We start from the raw sequence: 17,083 nt of genomic DNA, 5'->3' as shown, positions 1-17,083 counted from the left end.
GCAAATTGATAAAAAGCCTGCTGTAGTCTTTTCTATATGTCAACATTGTCTTGGTTAATTTTTCAAGTACAATCTGACATATGCCCTTCTTTGCTTTTCCCAGTGTGTTGCATCATTATAAAGGTGATTAAATTGCTTTTCTCATACTTTCTAGCATGTCTACTTAAAGCACCTTTTTAATGGTACATCAGCATTTGTACAAAGGATTTGTGCCAATGTAATTAATTTCATTTAAAAACCCCAACTTTGACACTTGATAGAAACACTTCCTTTAGGCACAAAAAGTATATATTTACAAACATAAATTGGACTATAAAGTAGAATACAAGGAGAAACATTAACTTAACCAAAAGCTTTTTACTGAATGCCTTTACCATGCAATTACTGAGGTTCAATTTCCGTGTGTTAACCTGAGCCTACCACTGATTTTTCAGGTTTCACACAGGGCGAGGTGCTTGTAGAGTGAGGGAAACAAATACCCATTTTGGTAAGCCTTTGAGAGCCTCAAACAGCAGGCACTATGCAAGCATAAAGTATGATTATTGCTATTTTACTCATTCAACAGTAAGTTACACAACAAAATAGCAGAAGTGCTCTTGAAAATACGTATTTCCCAACAAGCTGTAGGAAGAAGCTTAAATTACTTTTCTCAAATAGCTCAATGTGAAACCAGCTGTTCTAAGTATGAGTCAGCAGCCTTCCTAGAGTCAAACCCTCCAGCACCTTTCTAAATTCACACTCATTAAAAATATTCATCACCCTGGTAGAAGTCCCTTAGGTATTTGCCAAGCAGTGCTGTTAATACAAGGAGGAAGGAAAAAAAACCATGAAAAAGATCTCTCTTCACTGCAATTACTTTGAAGAGAGGAGGGAAGACATTCTTCATTATTTCAGATACTAATCCCAGTGGGCTTGTGTCATTATCTGATGAAAATGTCCTTTTTTCATTGTTTGAAGGCATAGTCAGTGTGACAACCAGCTTCATATGGAAAACCCCATTCTCTTGTGCTGGGATTGTGGCACTGAGCCTGCCTCCTGCCCATCAGTGCAGGGATGCAGGACTTCTCCTTGCCCTTTCAATGCCTACTGCCTTTTGGAGGTTTTTTTTTTTTTGGAGGTGTGCTTAAAGCTAATTTTGTTGTAAAACATCCTGCCCAAATGGCAGAAGCATCCTGTATTATCCTTGCCTCTTCCTCCTGTTTCAATAGATGTGTCTTTAAATCTGTGCACAAAATATTTCTGTGGAGGAAATTGGCATCACTGTTATGTAGCTGCAGGGGTGCTGTCTGTTGTTAGCAGTAAGGGAATCTGTGGAACCTTGTAAGCCACAAATATGAATTTGTGACTTGCAGGGTGTGTGGAGAGGTTGCAATGAGGCAAATTTCTTTTAGAATATTTTAAGGTTGGGCTTGTTTACTTTGCTGTAAAAGCTTGAATCTGGGTTTCCATTTTCCTGTGAAGACAGAATGCTTTCAGTAACAGCACAGCCAATCCCGGTAGTGCATCCTTTGTGCCTGCTGAGTAGCAGATGCTGGATCCCTTCAGATGTGGCAGGAATGATGCACAGCCTTGGACACAAAACTGACCAACTCAGATGTAATGTGAGGAGAGAGGAATAGCTCTTCAGCTCTGCACAGGTGAGCTCAAGCTTCATGGGTGAGGCAGAGCCAGGGGATGTGGGCTGCTCCATTCCATCTCCCCTGGGAACCTGCTAGGGCACATGAAGTGCAAGGAGACATCCTCAGCTCTCCCAATGGATTTGAACACAAAGAAAAAAATCATTCAGAAATGCATCCGGCATCTCTTCATCCAGAGATAAAGTGGAGACTTCATCTCTGGGCCTTTAAGTTCCTTCTTCCTGCCTCTTGGTCTCTCCAGAGATGTCTTGGCAATGGAAATATTGGGCATAAGGCTATAGCTGAAATTTACCTTTAACAAATTATGAGCCTCAGCACTCATCTGGGGAGTAATTTGGAGTAACAGGGGTACTGTAAATTCATGCCCAGGCTTGGTGAGCACTCACTCAAGCCCTCAGAAGTTACTCACCAGACTTTTGATGGCCAATACCTCAAGTACACCAGTAGAAAGATAAGGCAGTTATTAAAAAAGATTGAATATGCATGTTGAGCGTACACATAGGTGAACTTGCCCCAAAGCCAGGGAAATGAATGTAAGAACATAATATTTCTAAAAACACTGGTATGGCTGGAATCCTTGCTCTGAAGTAAAGCTTTAAACAGAGATTACAGGCAGTATAGTTTGTGCTATGATGTCCCAGAAGAAAACATCATCATCAAAAATCAGCTGGTTTGGCTCTGGTATTTCAGGTAAGGTAGAATTTATGCAGTAGCTCCATTTTCCCTGGAAATTTTGGAAGGAGGTATGTCTATGGCTGTGATTGGGATAGACTGTGTCTTCACTAACAAAAAATACAGCAAGGCAGCAAGATATGTGTAGAGCACAACAGATGCTCACAACAGAGCACCCAAGCTCTGGGAGATGGGATTATTACTCTGCTTGTAACGTGGTCCTGTGCATTAGGCACACACCAGGAGTGCATTTTCCAGTTTTGTCTCACCTGCAGGGAGTCCCCAGCTGTGTGAGCTCCTTGCAGTGTGATCAAAGGGGAGGGGGTGAAATTCCCTCCAGGAGAACTTAAAGGAGGGTGATGGATGGGGACTGACTCTAATCCCATCCCAGACAGTGACTCCCCTGCTTAGTTGGGATTTGTATTTGCCTTTCCAGCAGGATGGGACTTGGAGCACTTCACTCATTTGCCACATGGGACATGATGCTTAGTGGGTTCACATGTCTGAACTAAGTGGCTCCATTGTGCTGTGCTGAGGGGAGTGCAGAAGGAAAAGACAAAGGAAGTGATATCTCTTCTTTATCCATCCTGAAATAAAGCTGTAAATTGTGTTATGATTTTGTCGATATATGGTGCTTGCAAAGATTTCAAATAAATAATGTTCTGACCCCAGGGGCCTTATTGATTTTGTAATGATTTCAAAGAGAAACCACTCAGTTTACTGTTTGCTGACAAATTCTTTACTCCCTAAGGAATTCCTATTGAACATGTATTAAGGACAGGATAAAATAATTCCAGGGAAATACAGAGAGAGGTCTTTGTGCATAGACTGCTCCACTAATCAGTATTTAACCTCTGACCAGTGACAACAGGTCTCCTTTAGCTCTATTAGATCAACAGCAAGCTATTATAATTAAATATAAAAACTGTTTAGAGCCTCACCGAACATGTCCTGGGAATTAAAGCATATGGCAAGGATAAGGATAAAAAGACTTTCCATATGCTAATGACCCTAGATGTCTGAAATAAATTAGATCCATTACAGTTTATGCTCAATAAAAGAAAGACTTTAAGCACTCCAAAGTTAGTGACTCGAGACCGATTTTGGCTTAGAAATTCAATCTGCCTGCTTATTAATTCTTAGTAAGGCTCTGGAGGAGACAGGGGATGCAAAATCATAATTCTGTGCTGTATCAGAATTTTAAAATGCCATCAGTTTCTTTTCCTTCTTTTCTTTTTTTTTTTTTTTTTTTGATTAAACTATTTTTCATGCTTCATTTTTTTGTTCTCCTCATTTGATTTTGTTCCCATTTTTTGTTTAATTTCTTTCTTTTTAAGGTTTCATTTATCCTATTTCAACTGAACAGAGAACCCAGAATGAATATGGATTTTCTTGTAAGTTTAATGTTTGATTTTATGTTCCTGGATGCTAATTTGATGCTGTTCCTTGGGTTAGCCTTTTCTGTTAGGCAAGCTCAGTGTGACTAGGCAAAAAAAGGGGCCTATTCAGCAGGGTGACATTCTGCTTGCTTGACAGCAGTCACAGTGCTTTGCAGCAGACACAGGATTGTAAGGGCCTTTGTGCACAAGGTAAGTGGGAGAAGATGCTGCCTCAGAGACAAAAGGTGGAGAGAATGAGCCATCTTCTCATTAAAATTCCCTTAACAACTGGACGGAGTGTGGTGGAAGGGTAACTTGTCTTTGAGCCGGAACTCAGGAGTTCTGCTTCCTGAACTGCTGGTTTAAAAATGGGATGTTTCAAGTTTGGTAAATTGAAGGTCTGGTAGCCTAGAGCTGTCAGAGATTGATCAGTCCTTTTCTGCATCTGCCAGCTCTCACCTCTGCAGCTGGAGGGCAGCTTAGCTTAAATGGCTAAAAGAGATAAAATAAAAGTGATTTCACATGTTTCAAACCAACAAAAATGGGGTACTAAAGGAGTCTGATTTGTTTTTGCACTTCCTTTTTTCATTAGGCCATTTCTAAAAATGGGATTCTTCACTGTATAGAAATACATCAATTTTTGAACACATACTCAGACCTTTTGGAAAAAAATGTCTGGTGGATAATGATGCTAGAGATTAGCTTGGAATTGGTGCTGAAGATAGGGTACAAGCAGCTAGTAAAAATATCGTAGCCATTTCCTCACAAGACAGCTCTAATAAATTTTGGTTCCTTTTGGTAAATTACCACATTATTTCTTGTGCTTACTTCAGCTTTTATCTTAATATATATGTGTTAATGCCACTGTGAGAATTCAGTGCTTGATTCTCTGCTTTACTAATTTACTAGCTTGTATTTTTGAAGGCAAATGGATGGAAGGGAGGAATGACAGCTTACATGTCAAAAAAACCCCAAACTAACCAGAAATATGTCCTGATACTCCAGGTATTCCATAGAAAATCGAAATTTTGGGTTATTTTACTTCTTCTAAGGTAAAAATAAGGCTTCTGAAGTTTAAAAACCCATGGGTTTTTTGGTATCAGATAAACTTCTAAATACCAATATTATGACATTATGTCACTAAGACATAATCTAATTTCCTAGGGTGAATTTGGTTCATAAGACTATAACATGTTTTGCTTAGTAGTTCACAGCCTGAGTATTCAATAGATGAACAAGTGAATAGGTAAAGAGTTAGAACACAAGTTAGAGAGAAATCAAGGATTGTTTTCCATCAAAAGGGCATAGACCTGCTATATGGTGTTGGAAACAGATTTTAAATTAGTCTATAAAAAAGGCAATAAATATCTGCAGGAAACAAGAATAATAAGAACATGTTTTCTTGAAAGTCCCTGTAAGGAGGACATTTCTTGAAGGTTCCTGGCCTCTCTCCCTGCAGCTGCTCCTGACTCAGATGATGTTGCTCTCTACGTGGGGATTGTCATCGCCGTGATCGTGTGCCTGGCCATTTCCGTGGTCGTGGCCCTGTTTGTGTACCGCAAGAACCACCGGGACTTCGAGTCGGATATCATCGACTCCTCGGCACTAAATGGGGGATTTCAGCCTGTCAACATCAAGGCTGCAAGGCAAGGTTAGTTGGCATTTCACTCCATTTTGACCAATTCAGGGAGATGCTGTCAGGTTATGGTCTCTTGGGCTGCTTGAATGATATCACTGGATGCCTGTTGATGCTTGATAAAGAGAAGGAAGATCATGTTCATTTGTTTCTGACAAAACCTGTGGTGACGTTTGTCAACAGTGCTCAAGAGTATAAAGCAGGTGAATTTAGCTTCTGAAGAGAAAGCATGAATGTGAGACTGAAATTCAGATACTTTTATGGAAATACAGGTCCAGCTCAAGCTGAAATCAAAGGCAAAGCCCTGACAGAAACAATGGAGACAGGATGCATCACAGGAGTGATACTACAGTAATTCTATCACATCTCCCTCCCCTTTATTTCACTGATAGCTTTTCTTCCTATGCCTGTCTCCACTGGTATAAACAGTACTGTGCATTTAATAGAAAATATAGAAGTTGTGGTGGAACATAATTTAATAACGAATATTTTTATCACTGGTGCATAACAGCTTGATTTTTTTTCCTCACTTCATTGGCCAGGAAAAATCCTCTGAAGGTAATGCTGCCTTTATCAAGACACTTACTTAGGCTGCAGAATTCCTCTTTTTTCCCCCTATACCTACACCAGAAGAATATCTACACTGTAAAAGTTAAGACGACAAGAGAGTTGTTATGTGTAAGATTAGCAGAAGTCTTTTCTTTTCTGACGAAACTTTTAAAGCAAATCTTAGAAAAATGTGATGCAGGTACTAACCCCTCACTGCAGGGAGTCATGGAATGATGATTTCATAGGCTTGTTGTCTTTTATTTCAGGAATGCTGTCATTAGGCCAGTTAGAAAAATTGGCTAATGATTGTCACATAGCATTTAGGGAGGGGGTTTTTAGTTAAAACTTGCTCTACTGAGTGATGAAAACATCTTGCCCTGAAGCTAAGCATGTCATATTTGGAATTTGAGTGCAGCCTGGAAAGATACTCCCAGTGAAAACTCTTCAGAGCAGAAGCATGCTGTAATTTTGTACAGCAATCAGATTCCAAAGCAGCTGGGGCAATAGGAGCCCTGGGAGTTTGCTGGAGAGTTCATGGAAATGGAGATGAAGGTTCAGGGACTTTGTGTATATGAACGTTTGGAATGAAAGATAAAATGCAAATGCAAACCCAAATTGTTGCTCGGAATAAAGTCATCAGAACAGAGAAATAACATGGTTCCTCTTTTTCATCTCCACTGCAGACCTCCTGGCAGTGCCACCAGACCTCACTTCTGCTGCAGCCATGTACAGAGGTCCCGTGTACGCCTTGCATGATGTCTCTGATAAAATCCCAATGACCAACTCTCCAATCCTGGACCCGCTCCCCAACTTGAAGATCAAGGTCTATAACACCTCTGGTGCAGTCACTCCCCAGGATGACCTCTCTGACTTCTCCTCCAAGCTGTCCCCACAGATCACGCAGTCTCTACTGGAGAATGAGACCCTGAACATGAAGAACCAGAGCCTTGCTCGGCAAACTGACCCGTCATGCACTGCCTTTGGGACCTTCAACTCCTTAGGAGGCCACCTAGTAATTCCCAATTCAGGTAAGTGCTAGCCATGCTGCCCTAAAGGTTCAACTGTTTTGTGGGATCAAGTGGTGTTAGCTTGTCTTTATACAGGGAGAGAAAGTCTATGCATGGGGCTCTGCCTTTTCTTTGATCAAAATAAATAAATGGGTTTTTTCCCCCCTCCATTTAGATCTACAAAAGTAGCTTGAATATTTTCTACCCAGTGTCCTGGCCACCTTTTAAACACTACAAGCTGGACGAAGACTTGGGCCCCTCACTACAAGAGCACTGGTCTTAAGAGTAGCAGCTGAGGGAGCTGGGGTTGTGTAACCTGGAAAAAAGGAGACTGAGAAAGGGATAAGGTCCCCCTTTCTACAACTGCCTGAAAGGAGGCTGCAGCAAAGCGGGGTCTGGTCTTTTCTCCCAAGTAATACATAGGAATGTGATCTAGTGGTAAACACTGTGGTGTGTTAATGACTGGATTCAATGATCTTAGAGCTCTCTTCCAACCTAAATGATTGTCTGATTCTAAACAGAATATTGCAGGGCTCTTAGCCACTTTCTGAGACATGCAAGGCTTGAGCTGTCAGAGCTCCCCTGTGTCAAGTGCAATTCAGCATCGCCTTTTCCTTTCATGCAGTTCTAGAAAAGGGACTTCAATACAGTAAGCCTCTATTTTGTCATTGTACTAAAAGAGAACAAATTAATTTAAGAACAAATTGGTTGCTCCACTTTTAATTCATGGCAGTCTATGTGCAATTGAAGTAGGACAACAGAACACCATTTTTGGGAGGCTTTTTACCTGCATTTATTGTTGACTTGTTTTACAACTAGGAAAGAGAGGACTGAGCATTGAAGGGCTATTGATGTAATGCAACACGCTGCTCAATCTTTCTCATACAGCACCAAGTCAGATTCCAGGTCCCTTCAGTCCACCCTGACACCAGCAGGCAATTTAAGAGCATCCAAGGAGCTCTTGGGCAGCCTTGGGAGAGCTCAGGTCTTTCAGACAGATTTTTTAGCAGGGCCATGCTGCTGCTACTTGGTTCCTACATGAAGTGTTGATGTTCTTTCTAAGGAAGTTCAGCACCTAGATGTTCCCATGGGTTTAGCATGATACTGCAGAGCAGCATTAATATCTAAAGTGAGAATGAATCAAATACATAAAGCATTTGATTTGAGGAATGTGCAGGGTATACAGTGGTCAGGAACACACCTGCCCAGTTTCACTGGATTGAGGAGGGACTACAGTACATGTAAGACTGCAGCTCACAGCTTGGCCATTTTACAGCAAATGCCCTCACCAAGGAGATGGTGCCTACCCTTGTCCCCTGAGCCTCTGCTGGATCATTTCTCTTTTGTTGGTGTTATGGAGGAAGCAAAATGCCTAGGTGACGCAGGATGGTGGCTGGGTGGTTTGGTTCCAGGATGCAGTCCCACACTGCCCATGAAGCAGCCAAAAGTGCTTGGACCCATAGCCCTGCTCTCTGAGCTCCTGTCTAATGGGAGGCAAAAATATCTGTGAAATTCAAGTGAAAGCTGAACAACTTCAATAAATCTGGTGCTGACTGATGAGCAATGTTGAAAATTTGTGCAATACAATTGTGGATTTCATATTTTTCTAAGTAGCAGCTGAAGATAGATATTGATAGTCACTTTTCATATGCCACAGTGGTGCACATTATCAGCAAAGTCCATTAGTCACTGTTAATTCACATATATTAATATCAATTTGTAAAGAAAAAGCATTTGATGCTGAAATCCCTTCAAAATTATTAAAGTAATGATTCTGTAAAATAAAATAATCTGTCTGCTGCTACCTTGTATGCCTCTGTGCTGCTTCTAGATAGATGTATGCCCTCCTCAAGATATTATCAGAGCCTTTCAATTTCAGTACACCTGCCCTGTTACAGCTGCAAGCATGCACAGGTTGGGTTGTAGCAGGCTGTAAAGCACAAGTGCCAGAAGGCATCTGTGGAAAATGCTTTCCTAGCATTCCCTCTCCTCAAAGCTAAGTGTGAGACTGAGGTCCTGCCCACCAACACATGGGAGGTGCCCAGTGTAACCAAACTGTGAATGCTAAAGGAAAGAGGCAGAGCAATGCAAGGTGTCTATAAAGTGTCTGTAGTGTAAACACGTCTATGAAAATATTCTTCCTCTAGGTCTGTTTTCAGCTATGTGGTAACAACTGTATGCAAATCCTTGCCACTGATTTCCAGCTAATGCTCATCTACAAATAGAGCTGGCTGAGATGTGTCCAGCAGAGTGAAATAGCCAGTTCATGGGCCATGTTTGTTGTGTTCAAGATACCTCTTAAATGGCAGGAATGTAAGAACCGTGTTTTTTAATCAAGTGTGCAGCAAATCATTAGTGAAAATTACACTGGGCATATTTGTCCACGTTTTTTTCAAGGTTGCATATCCTAGTTTTGAGCCACTCTACAGGACTAGGCACTTTCAAAAGCCAAGAAGCCCACTTTTGTCTCCCTGGCAGATTCAGTTCCTCCCTAGGAACTGAGTGCATTAAAAGACAGGATGGCAGACACAGAAGCCATCTTTCAGGAAACAACTAGTTCTTGTTGCTTCCTGGGACAGTGCTCCACAGCTTTTCTTTCCTGATCTTAATTAAGTGAGAATTGCCTAGGGAGAGATGTCCCATTACAGCTGTTGGGAATTTTAGTCAGAGTTGTTTGTTTTTCCATCATTTTACAAGGTAAGCAGCAGTGTAACCATCTGTCTGGTCTTTAAATAAAACTAAAGGGAAGAAAATCCTCTTCTCCATTTCTGTTCTTCAGTGCAGAGGAAACAGAACAGGCAGCTGGACACTGAAGACACCAGGGTTACAGTTAATGCTTTTTCTCACATTTTGCTGAGGCCATTTACAGTCTGATGGTGAGGGTGGCTGAAAATCTGGCATTGCAGGCTTCATCCTCTGCCTCTCCTGTCACTCCTCTCCACAGACCCACTCACCTCTTTTTTCTCCATCTTATATTTTATGTCTCTTCTGTTCTGCAGGAGTAAGTTTGCTGATCCCAGCAGGAGCCGTTCCACAAGGGAGAGTCTATGAAATGTATCTGACAGTTCACAGGAAGGAGAACATGAGGTAAAAATGCCTTTATTTCCTTGTGCATTAATAGAGTAACTGAAAACCTGTGGTAATAATACTTATGCAAAGCCTGCTGCATTGAAGCTATTTGCTGACTTGGAGGTAAACACAAGCAAAGCCAAGGATAAACTTTGCCACAAAACCAGCTCAGACATTTGCTTTCCTGATCAGATGTTGCACTTTGCAGCAAGTCCTCAGGCTTGGGGGATGCTGAATTGTAGAGGAGCAAGGAAAATATGCCAGCATGAGTTTGTGCAGCAGAGAAGGTGTGAAGTAACCTCTTGATAAAGACCTGTGCTGCAAAGGAGAAAGGAACAGAGAGGAAAGGTGATAAATCAGCTCAGTGGAGGGACAGGTACCTGAGCACCTGACATGAAAAATCTCCTCTCCTGTTAGAGTGAAGGTGAATTTTTATTTTATCCTTCATAGGCTTGGCTAGTCCATGCAGAGGATGGAGCCAAAGCTTTTGGTGTCCTCCACCTCCTTGCTGCTTAGTCCCAGACACCACATGCCAAGGGCACCCAGAGTTGATGCCGGGATGACCACAGTTGTCTCCTGTTACCTGAATGTGTGGCAAATTCATATTCCAGATCTTAATGTCTACCGCCATGTGATCTGGCAGCATTGAAATTAAAAAAAAAAAAATTGTTTAAAAAAAGGCCAAGGTACCATTTGGAGCCAGTCAGAAAACCCTCATGTAGAGAAAGGTGAGATCTTGGGCTGCAGAATGGACTCGTGCACAGAGGCAGAATGGCAAATGTGAAGCTGAGGCAGTCCTTACACAGTACTTTGCCTCTTTCTCCTCCTCATAGCTGGATATGTTTTTTGGCTCAGCCTCTTAATAGCTTTTATTATGTGCTAAGCCACAGCTGTTTATACACTGTGTCATATTGAACACTATTCTTTAGCTTGGTAGTCTTTCACCCAAGCTAAAATAATCTGCTTAAAGAAAAATTAAGTAATCCTTCCACCCACCCTTTTGCATACATTATTCATCAGCCGCTCTTTGAAAATAGCTAATTGCAGCTACAGAAAAAATGTCTCTGTTCATAGCTCGTATTGATTATATTCCTACTAGTTTTGGCTGTGAAAGAGGTTTACAAACAGTATTGAACAAGGACTCTTTTCTGAGGAAGAAAAAAAAAATCAGATGGCATCCCCTGTTATTCAGCTTGCTGCTAAATCTCCCTTTCCAAAATATCTAATTCTTAAAAATATTATTTATTTTTTAGAAGGTGCTGTATGTGCAATTATTTTCTTTCCAGTCAGTTATGGAGGGAATTCCTGTTACTTTATTCATGCAGCTGTGGACAACTAATGTCACATACTTGTCTAATTTATTTTCTTCAAGGATCATAAAGCTGCCTCTGCATGCTTTGTGAAAGCTGTAACTCAGCAAGTCACACAGAGGATAGAAGGATAGGTTAACCTGTATTGGGAACAGCATGGCTGGAGCTGTGCTGCTTGCCAACCTGAGCAAGTATGCCAAAGGACACCTGCAGAAGTAAACAGAATGGTGTGAATCCTCATTTGCAATGAAGATTTTAGAATTTATTTCTTTCCCTGGGAGAGGAGAGCAGAGCAGTCTGCCTTGGGGCATCAGGGCTCACTTTACTGTGGTGACAGTCACTTTCTGGGTGCACAGAGTCCAACTGTTTATTTGATTTGTGGCAGTTTTTCAGAAAACACACAAGGCTCCTCATGCTCTTGGAAAGCAGCTTTTTCTGGGGCATTTAAGATGGAGCTCATTGGCTGCTGTCTAGATCACTCAGAACTGAATATTCTGCCCCCTTTCCCCAGGTGCCAGGAGCAGAAGGGGGTGGGTGGCACCCAGCTGTAATGCTCTCCTGCTGCAGGACTGGTTACCAGGCACTTCACTTCAGTACCAGAGCTGCAGCTCTGTCAAAGCTCCTTTTTCTGGCTGCATGGGCCACAGATGCAGCTTCATATAATTGGAGCCATATGGGTACCACAAGTTGCTGTATAGCACAATTATTTTTTAAATCAGCTGCTGCACTCTTGCAGCACTCTAGCAGAGAGTGACAGTCCCCAGTAAGGACAAACTGCAGACATTTGCTTTTGTGGCCAGGCAGTAACTGCAGTGTGTTCAACAAACCCTGTGAGACCCTATATTTCTTTCCATGAGCGCTGTGCAAATGTGTATGGGTTGAAAAGTCCTGTTATGTGTTGATGTCGTTTGGAAGGGGACACACAGTAAATTATAAAATGCATGCTGTTATCAGAAATGAAGGCAGAGCCTTGTCCTTGATATTGCAACTAGCACTGAGGTGAGAATGTGGTCTCCACAGTGCTACCCTAGCAGAACCAGACCAGCAACAGAGGGTCCCCACCCCAGCTCACATATCTCTAACAACTTAAGATCTAGCTCACACTTTGTAGAACTGTGAAACTATTTCTGAATAGTCAGAAACAAAAAATATATCTCTCAGACACCTGCAAATTCCCTTTTTATTTTCCTTCCTTTGATTTTATAAGTTGTTTCCCCAGTTAGTCTCTGAAAGCTGTAGAACAGATATTTGAGAGACTTCACAATCCAGTAATATCACTCTTTGTGCTGCCTTGCAGATTGGTTAGGAGAGCTTTGTGGGACAGTCTGTTTATTCCATTTCATATCCATCAAAGCATGTGAGAGCAGAGAGCTCACCCTAAAAGCATTATCCTTTGGCAGTGAATTGGGGTTCTGATAGCTGCAGTAAACACCATTGGAGGCAGTTGTTTCCTCCAAGTGTGTCAGCATACTCATGGGACGGTGGGGTTTCTCTTCTACTGGACTGATGCTCCAGAAGAGTGTTATCCCTGCTCCTGTCCTGCAAGCTCATGCTCATTTTTCTGTCATTTGGAGCAGGATGGATGGCAGGCAGACCTCAGGCTCTCATCCCTGGCTGATCTCATAAAAAGGTCCACGACCTTTATGAAGCAGCTGCAGTGGGGAAATTATATATGGGTGTATGTTTGTACACATATATGTGCAAATGCAAGTACATGTATACATATATATGTATTTGTTGTGTATATACATTTAGCTGAAAAAATGACAACCCAATGGGAATATTTTGCAGCTATCAAACAGGTTTCTGTCTCAAGCTGTGTCTTTTTCAGTGGTGAGCAGATGCTCTCTCCCTTAGTCTGGGGAAGTATTACCAACTTTGAGATTTGCAAAGAGTCCCATCTTGAGTAGTACAGGTTTCATCTGTAAAATCAGCACACTATGTTGACCAGTACCTGGCAAGGGCCTCTTCCCATGAGTGTCTGTGACAGCCTGGGTCTTACAGATTAAGTAATTTATTTAATTAATCTGTAATTTAATCCTAAGGATTAAATAGCATAAGTATAAACCTCCAGCCTCCAGGATTTGCTTGCCTGCCTTGGGTTAAAAACCAAATCTCGCTGTGAGCTAAATTAGCAGAGCTGTGTTTCCTTCAGAAACATCTGGTAGTGGTCAGTGCTAGATGGGGTCTGGGCCTTGATGGACCACTGGTTTTATCTTGTGTGGCAGTTCCTGTGTTCCTGTGTGAGCCCCTGCTGAGCTCGCACAGCTTTAGGTGGAGCTACTCTTGCATGCTCTAATCAGAGGCAGGAACTGCACAAAACAGCTACAGCTCTGTGAAGGACACTCCTGCCTAATCCATCACACAGGAGGTGTTCAAAATGAGAGTGGAGTTCACTGTGCCCACAGAATTTGACAGCCCTGAAGAACAGAGGAAGCAACACTCCTAAAGGTCTTGATGGAAGACACACATAAATGTGCAAATTTCAAATTAGCTACCTTGAAAGAGAAAAGGGTCAGGTGAGCTTTGCCAGGATTTGTATCAGTGCCTTCATAATGTATGCACAGAGTTCAATATAAAGTCAAGCATCTGATCAATGATTGTGATCCAAGGAGTAATGTTGCTTTTTCACCAGTAAATCTTAAGCTTAGTGATGTGAAATAAAAGAAATTTAAGTCTTCCACATTTTGTTTTTCCACCTTCCTTATCTCAGTTGCATAAACAAAATTACTTTGCAACTCCAGAAGACAATATCTTGAAGTGTCAGTCACTATAATTGAAAAATTCAACATGAAAAAGACCAGAGCATGATAGACTGTCAGAAGAACCAGAGTCTGTCAAAAATATTAAGTTTGAAACTTAAGAAAGAACACATATTAAAAAATAAAGCCCCAGCAATGAAAGGAGAAATAAAATATCTTCCCTCTAACTTTTGGCTAAGCTGTGTAGAGGGGTTGCAACCTGTTGCTATGCAGTAGCCATTCCTCTCTCCCTGCTCCATCCTGTGCTTCCTGAGCTGCTGTGATTGCCTGGAGCACAGTGGCAGGGAGCACAGTGTAGTCCCACTGAGGAGCAGAGATTTATCTAGTTGTGCTCACATCTGCTGTCTAACAGCTACCTTAATGAATATGGTCTGGCTTATTACAGGGAGACAGTTTTGAATGAGTAATCTCATTAAAAACACAAATTTGATTGTGAAGGGACCAGATATGGTGGATAAAAGTTTGTTTGCTTTTAAATATAAGTTGACTGTTTTTGATAATCTCTGAGGGATGGGAAAACATCTAAAAATATCTGAAGGCCTTTCAGTTACTGTTAGTGCCTTTTAATAGAAATGCTAAGCAGTGGGTTGAATTTTAGTGTCAGATTTTTGTAAAACAAAAACATGTCCTTGTTTTTGGAGTTATACAGCTGAGTGGCCAGTCTCTTCTAATAAGTTATCCCTTATGGAGACTGCTGCAAGCCTAAAGTGAAGCCCATGTTGATGGGGGTTTTGTAGGGGGTTGGGTTTGGTTTTTTGTTGTTTTGTGGTTTTTTTTGATAGCAGCCTAAAAGATCACCCACAGTTTTGATCATTTCTGCTCATAGATTTACCTCCCTTGCTCCATATGCTCTCCTGTGTCTCTGTTTGTGCTGGATCACCCACAATCTATAACACATAAATCTCATTGCTGGTCACAACACGTGCTCCTCTAGGCTGGCATCCTGGCTTTGCTGGTGCTGCATCACCTGTTTCAAGAGAAGGAATAAAATTGCCTGTAATGAGTGACTACACAATAACTTGTCTTCAGGGAAATTTGTTGTTTACTAATTCCATTAATTACTGTTGGTTTATGCTTTGAAGAAGAACGATTAATATCCCTTGTATAATGTATCTTGTCTACTGCATCTGTTTCTGTTGTCATTAGTTGTAGTAAAGCATAATCCTTTTGTTTTAAAATGGAAATTGAAATCAGTGAGAAGCAAGAAAAGATTTGTTGGAAGATTTTTGTTCCTTTTCCCTGTCACTTGTCATAGGGCACCTCTCTTCTGTCTGTACCATTGCATTGTTTAGCCTCATTCCTCTGGGTTTCTGGTTTATTTCTGAGATCTCATGGTGGTCCCTAAACACACTGCTACTACCTGCAGTCATGGCAGAGCTGGAGAGGAAAGGGAATGTCACCATGATGTGCTCTGATGGGCTCTTTGTCCCATACAATGCCAGAAATCAGATTTGCTTCTTGTCACTCTGTCATGTTACATGTTGATGCCTGCTGTGTTGCAGCAAGCTCACCTGAAATGTTCATTTTTATTGCTTTATTTGTTACTAAGTAACTCTTTGGAAATTGTTCTGCTCCTGCCTGAGCTACTGAACAATTAATAAGATTTTATTTCCTACTCATATTTTTACCCTCTCTAGAATTTTGCCATTGTCTTCTGGATTTCACTGTTACTTGCAGTGATTCCTTATTGTTACCAGTAAATGAAATAATTGTGTTTTCCACATTGTGAGTAGAAATCCTGGCCCCACAGTAGTCAGAGAGAGGTTTAGCATGGACTTTAACAGAGCTGGGATTTCACCTCAGCAGTGACAGTGACCCACTTCACCACTGGAGAACTTCTGTGCAGCTCATTGTATCTCAGTTTTTAAAGGTTTATCTGTGTGAGGTGGATGTTGGAGAGTCACTAGGACCAGCAGGTGTTCAGTAATTTTGTGGTGCCAGGCTCTGATGTGTGCCTGGTTGGGAATTTTGGACTGTAAAGTCAAGCACCCCCGCAACTGGCCCATTTTTATGCTTTTCACTAATCAGACTGTTCTCTATCATAAATATCTAGGTCAGGACCATGAATATCTCATCCAATTGACAATGAATCTTCTAAGTCTGGTGACAAAATGTTCTTTATGAACATGGGGAAAAAATATTAAGCCTTGATATTTTTAACATGTCCTTTGTATGCTTGCATCCACCTCCTAGCTCAGTTCCTCACTCTACAGTCTGCAACACATCCTGTCTTGGTGTTCTGCATAATCATTTTGTAGTTGTTCTAATCAACTATAAAATGTTGCAGCACAGAATCATGCCTTCCACCAGAGTCCTAAAATCTGACAGTAAAAAATTTTGGCACGAAGCAGTGACTAAACTTAACTTTACTTGGAGACAACTTCAGACTGTATGATTTATGAGTACCATATTATTTTAATGACCGTTTGGGGTTTTTTGACTGTAGGCATCAGTGCTTGTCAATTTTAACACATTTTTCACCTAAAAGGCATTGTATTAATTTTTTTTAAAGGCAATCATGATATATTCACTCCTGCATTTTGATTGCTTGTTTTGTAATTCAATAAAAAAATATGATAGCTTGTATTTTCTTTTCTTTTTCATGAAGTACTTTTAGATGAAGTTAGGTTAACAAGATGATTAAGTCTATAGCTGGTCATATCTGCTTTTCATACAAATATTATAATTTTGAGAGAACTTTCTCATAAGATACTACATTTCTTGAAATTTCTGGAATTAGACCATAGGAGAGTGTTCAAATATCCACCAATTCCCAAGGCTGATGACTATTAAAAACCACTGACACACTCTGTTTTTTAAGCTTCTTGTTGCTTCTTATGAACAAAATAACAATGTAAATGTGTCAGAAAAAGAAGGCATGTTTTAGTGAAAAATTGTCCAATGATTTATTCAGTCTGGCCTTGCAAAAAAGTGATACCTCATCTTCTTAATCTGAATCCAATGATTCCCTGCAGAATGCAAGAGGAGCTGGACTAGGTACTCCTCTTGTGTTTCATTTATTTTGTGTATTGTTTGCTAGGCTAAAATAGCTGGCACAATAC

The 17,083-nt window shown here is 41.0% G+C and overlaps 1 protein-coding gene across 4 annotated transcripts in view; it reads left to right on the top strand.

Annotated features, from left to right (window-relative positions):
* Positions 1 to 17,083, top strand: part of UNC5C (unc-5 netrin receptor C) — a 244,064-nt gene that overhangs the window by 210,588 nt on the left and 16,393 nt on the right. For 2 of the 4 annotated variants that reach the window (XM_059470214.1, XM_059470212.1), the window contains 4 exons: positions 3,647 to 3,703; positions 5,148 to 5,339; positions 6,557 to 6,901; positions 9,880 to 9,967. In XM_059470214.1, coding sequence (XP_059326197.1) covers positions 3,647 to 3,703; positions 5,148 to 5,339; positions 6,557 to 6,901; positions 9,880 to 9,967 — 682 coding nt within the window. The remainder of the gene's footprint in view (positions 1 to 3,646; positions 3,704 to 5,147; positions 5,340 to 6,556; positions 6,902 to 9,879; positions 9,968 to 17,083) is intronic. The other 2 variants (XM_059470215.1, XM_059470213.1) reach the window with 1 other exon arrangement.

The sequence above is a fragment of the Ammospiza nelsoni genome, chromosome 4 (genome assembly GCF_027579445.1).
Source record: "Ammospiza nelsoni isolate bAmmNel1 chromosome 4, bAmmNel1.pri, whole genome shotgun sequence".
NCBI classification, from domain to species: domain Eukaryota; kingdom Metazoa; phylum Chordata; class Aves; order Passeriformes; family Passerellidae; genus Ammospiza; species Ammospiza nelsoni.
Note: the sequence above shows the minus strand (reverse complement) of the source record. Positions and strands in the feature narration are given on the sequence as shown.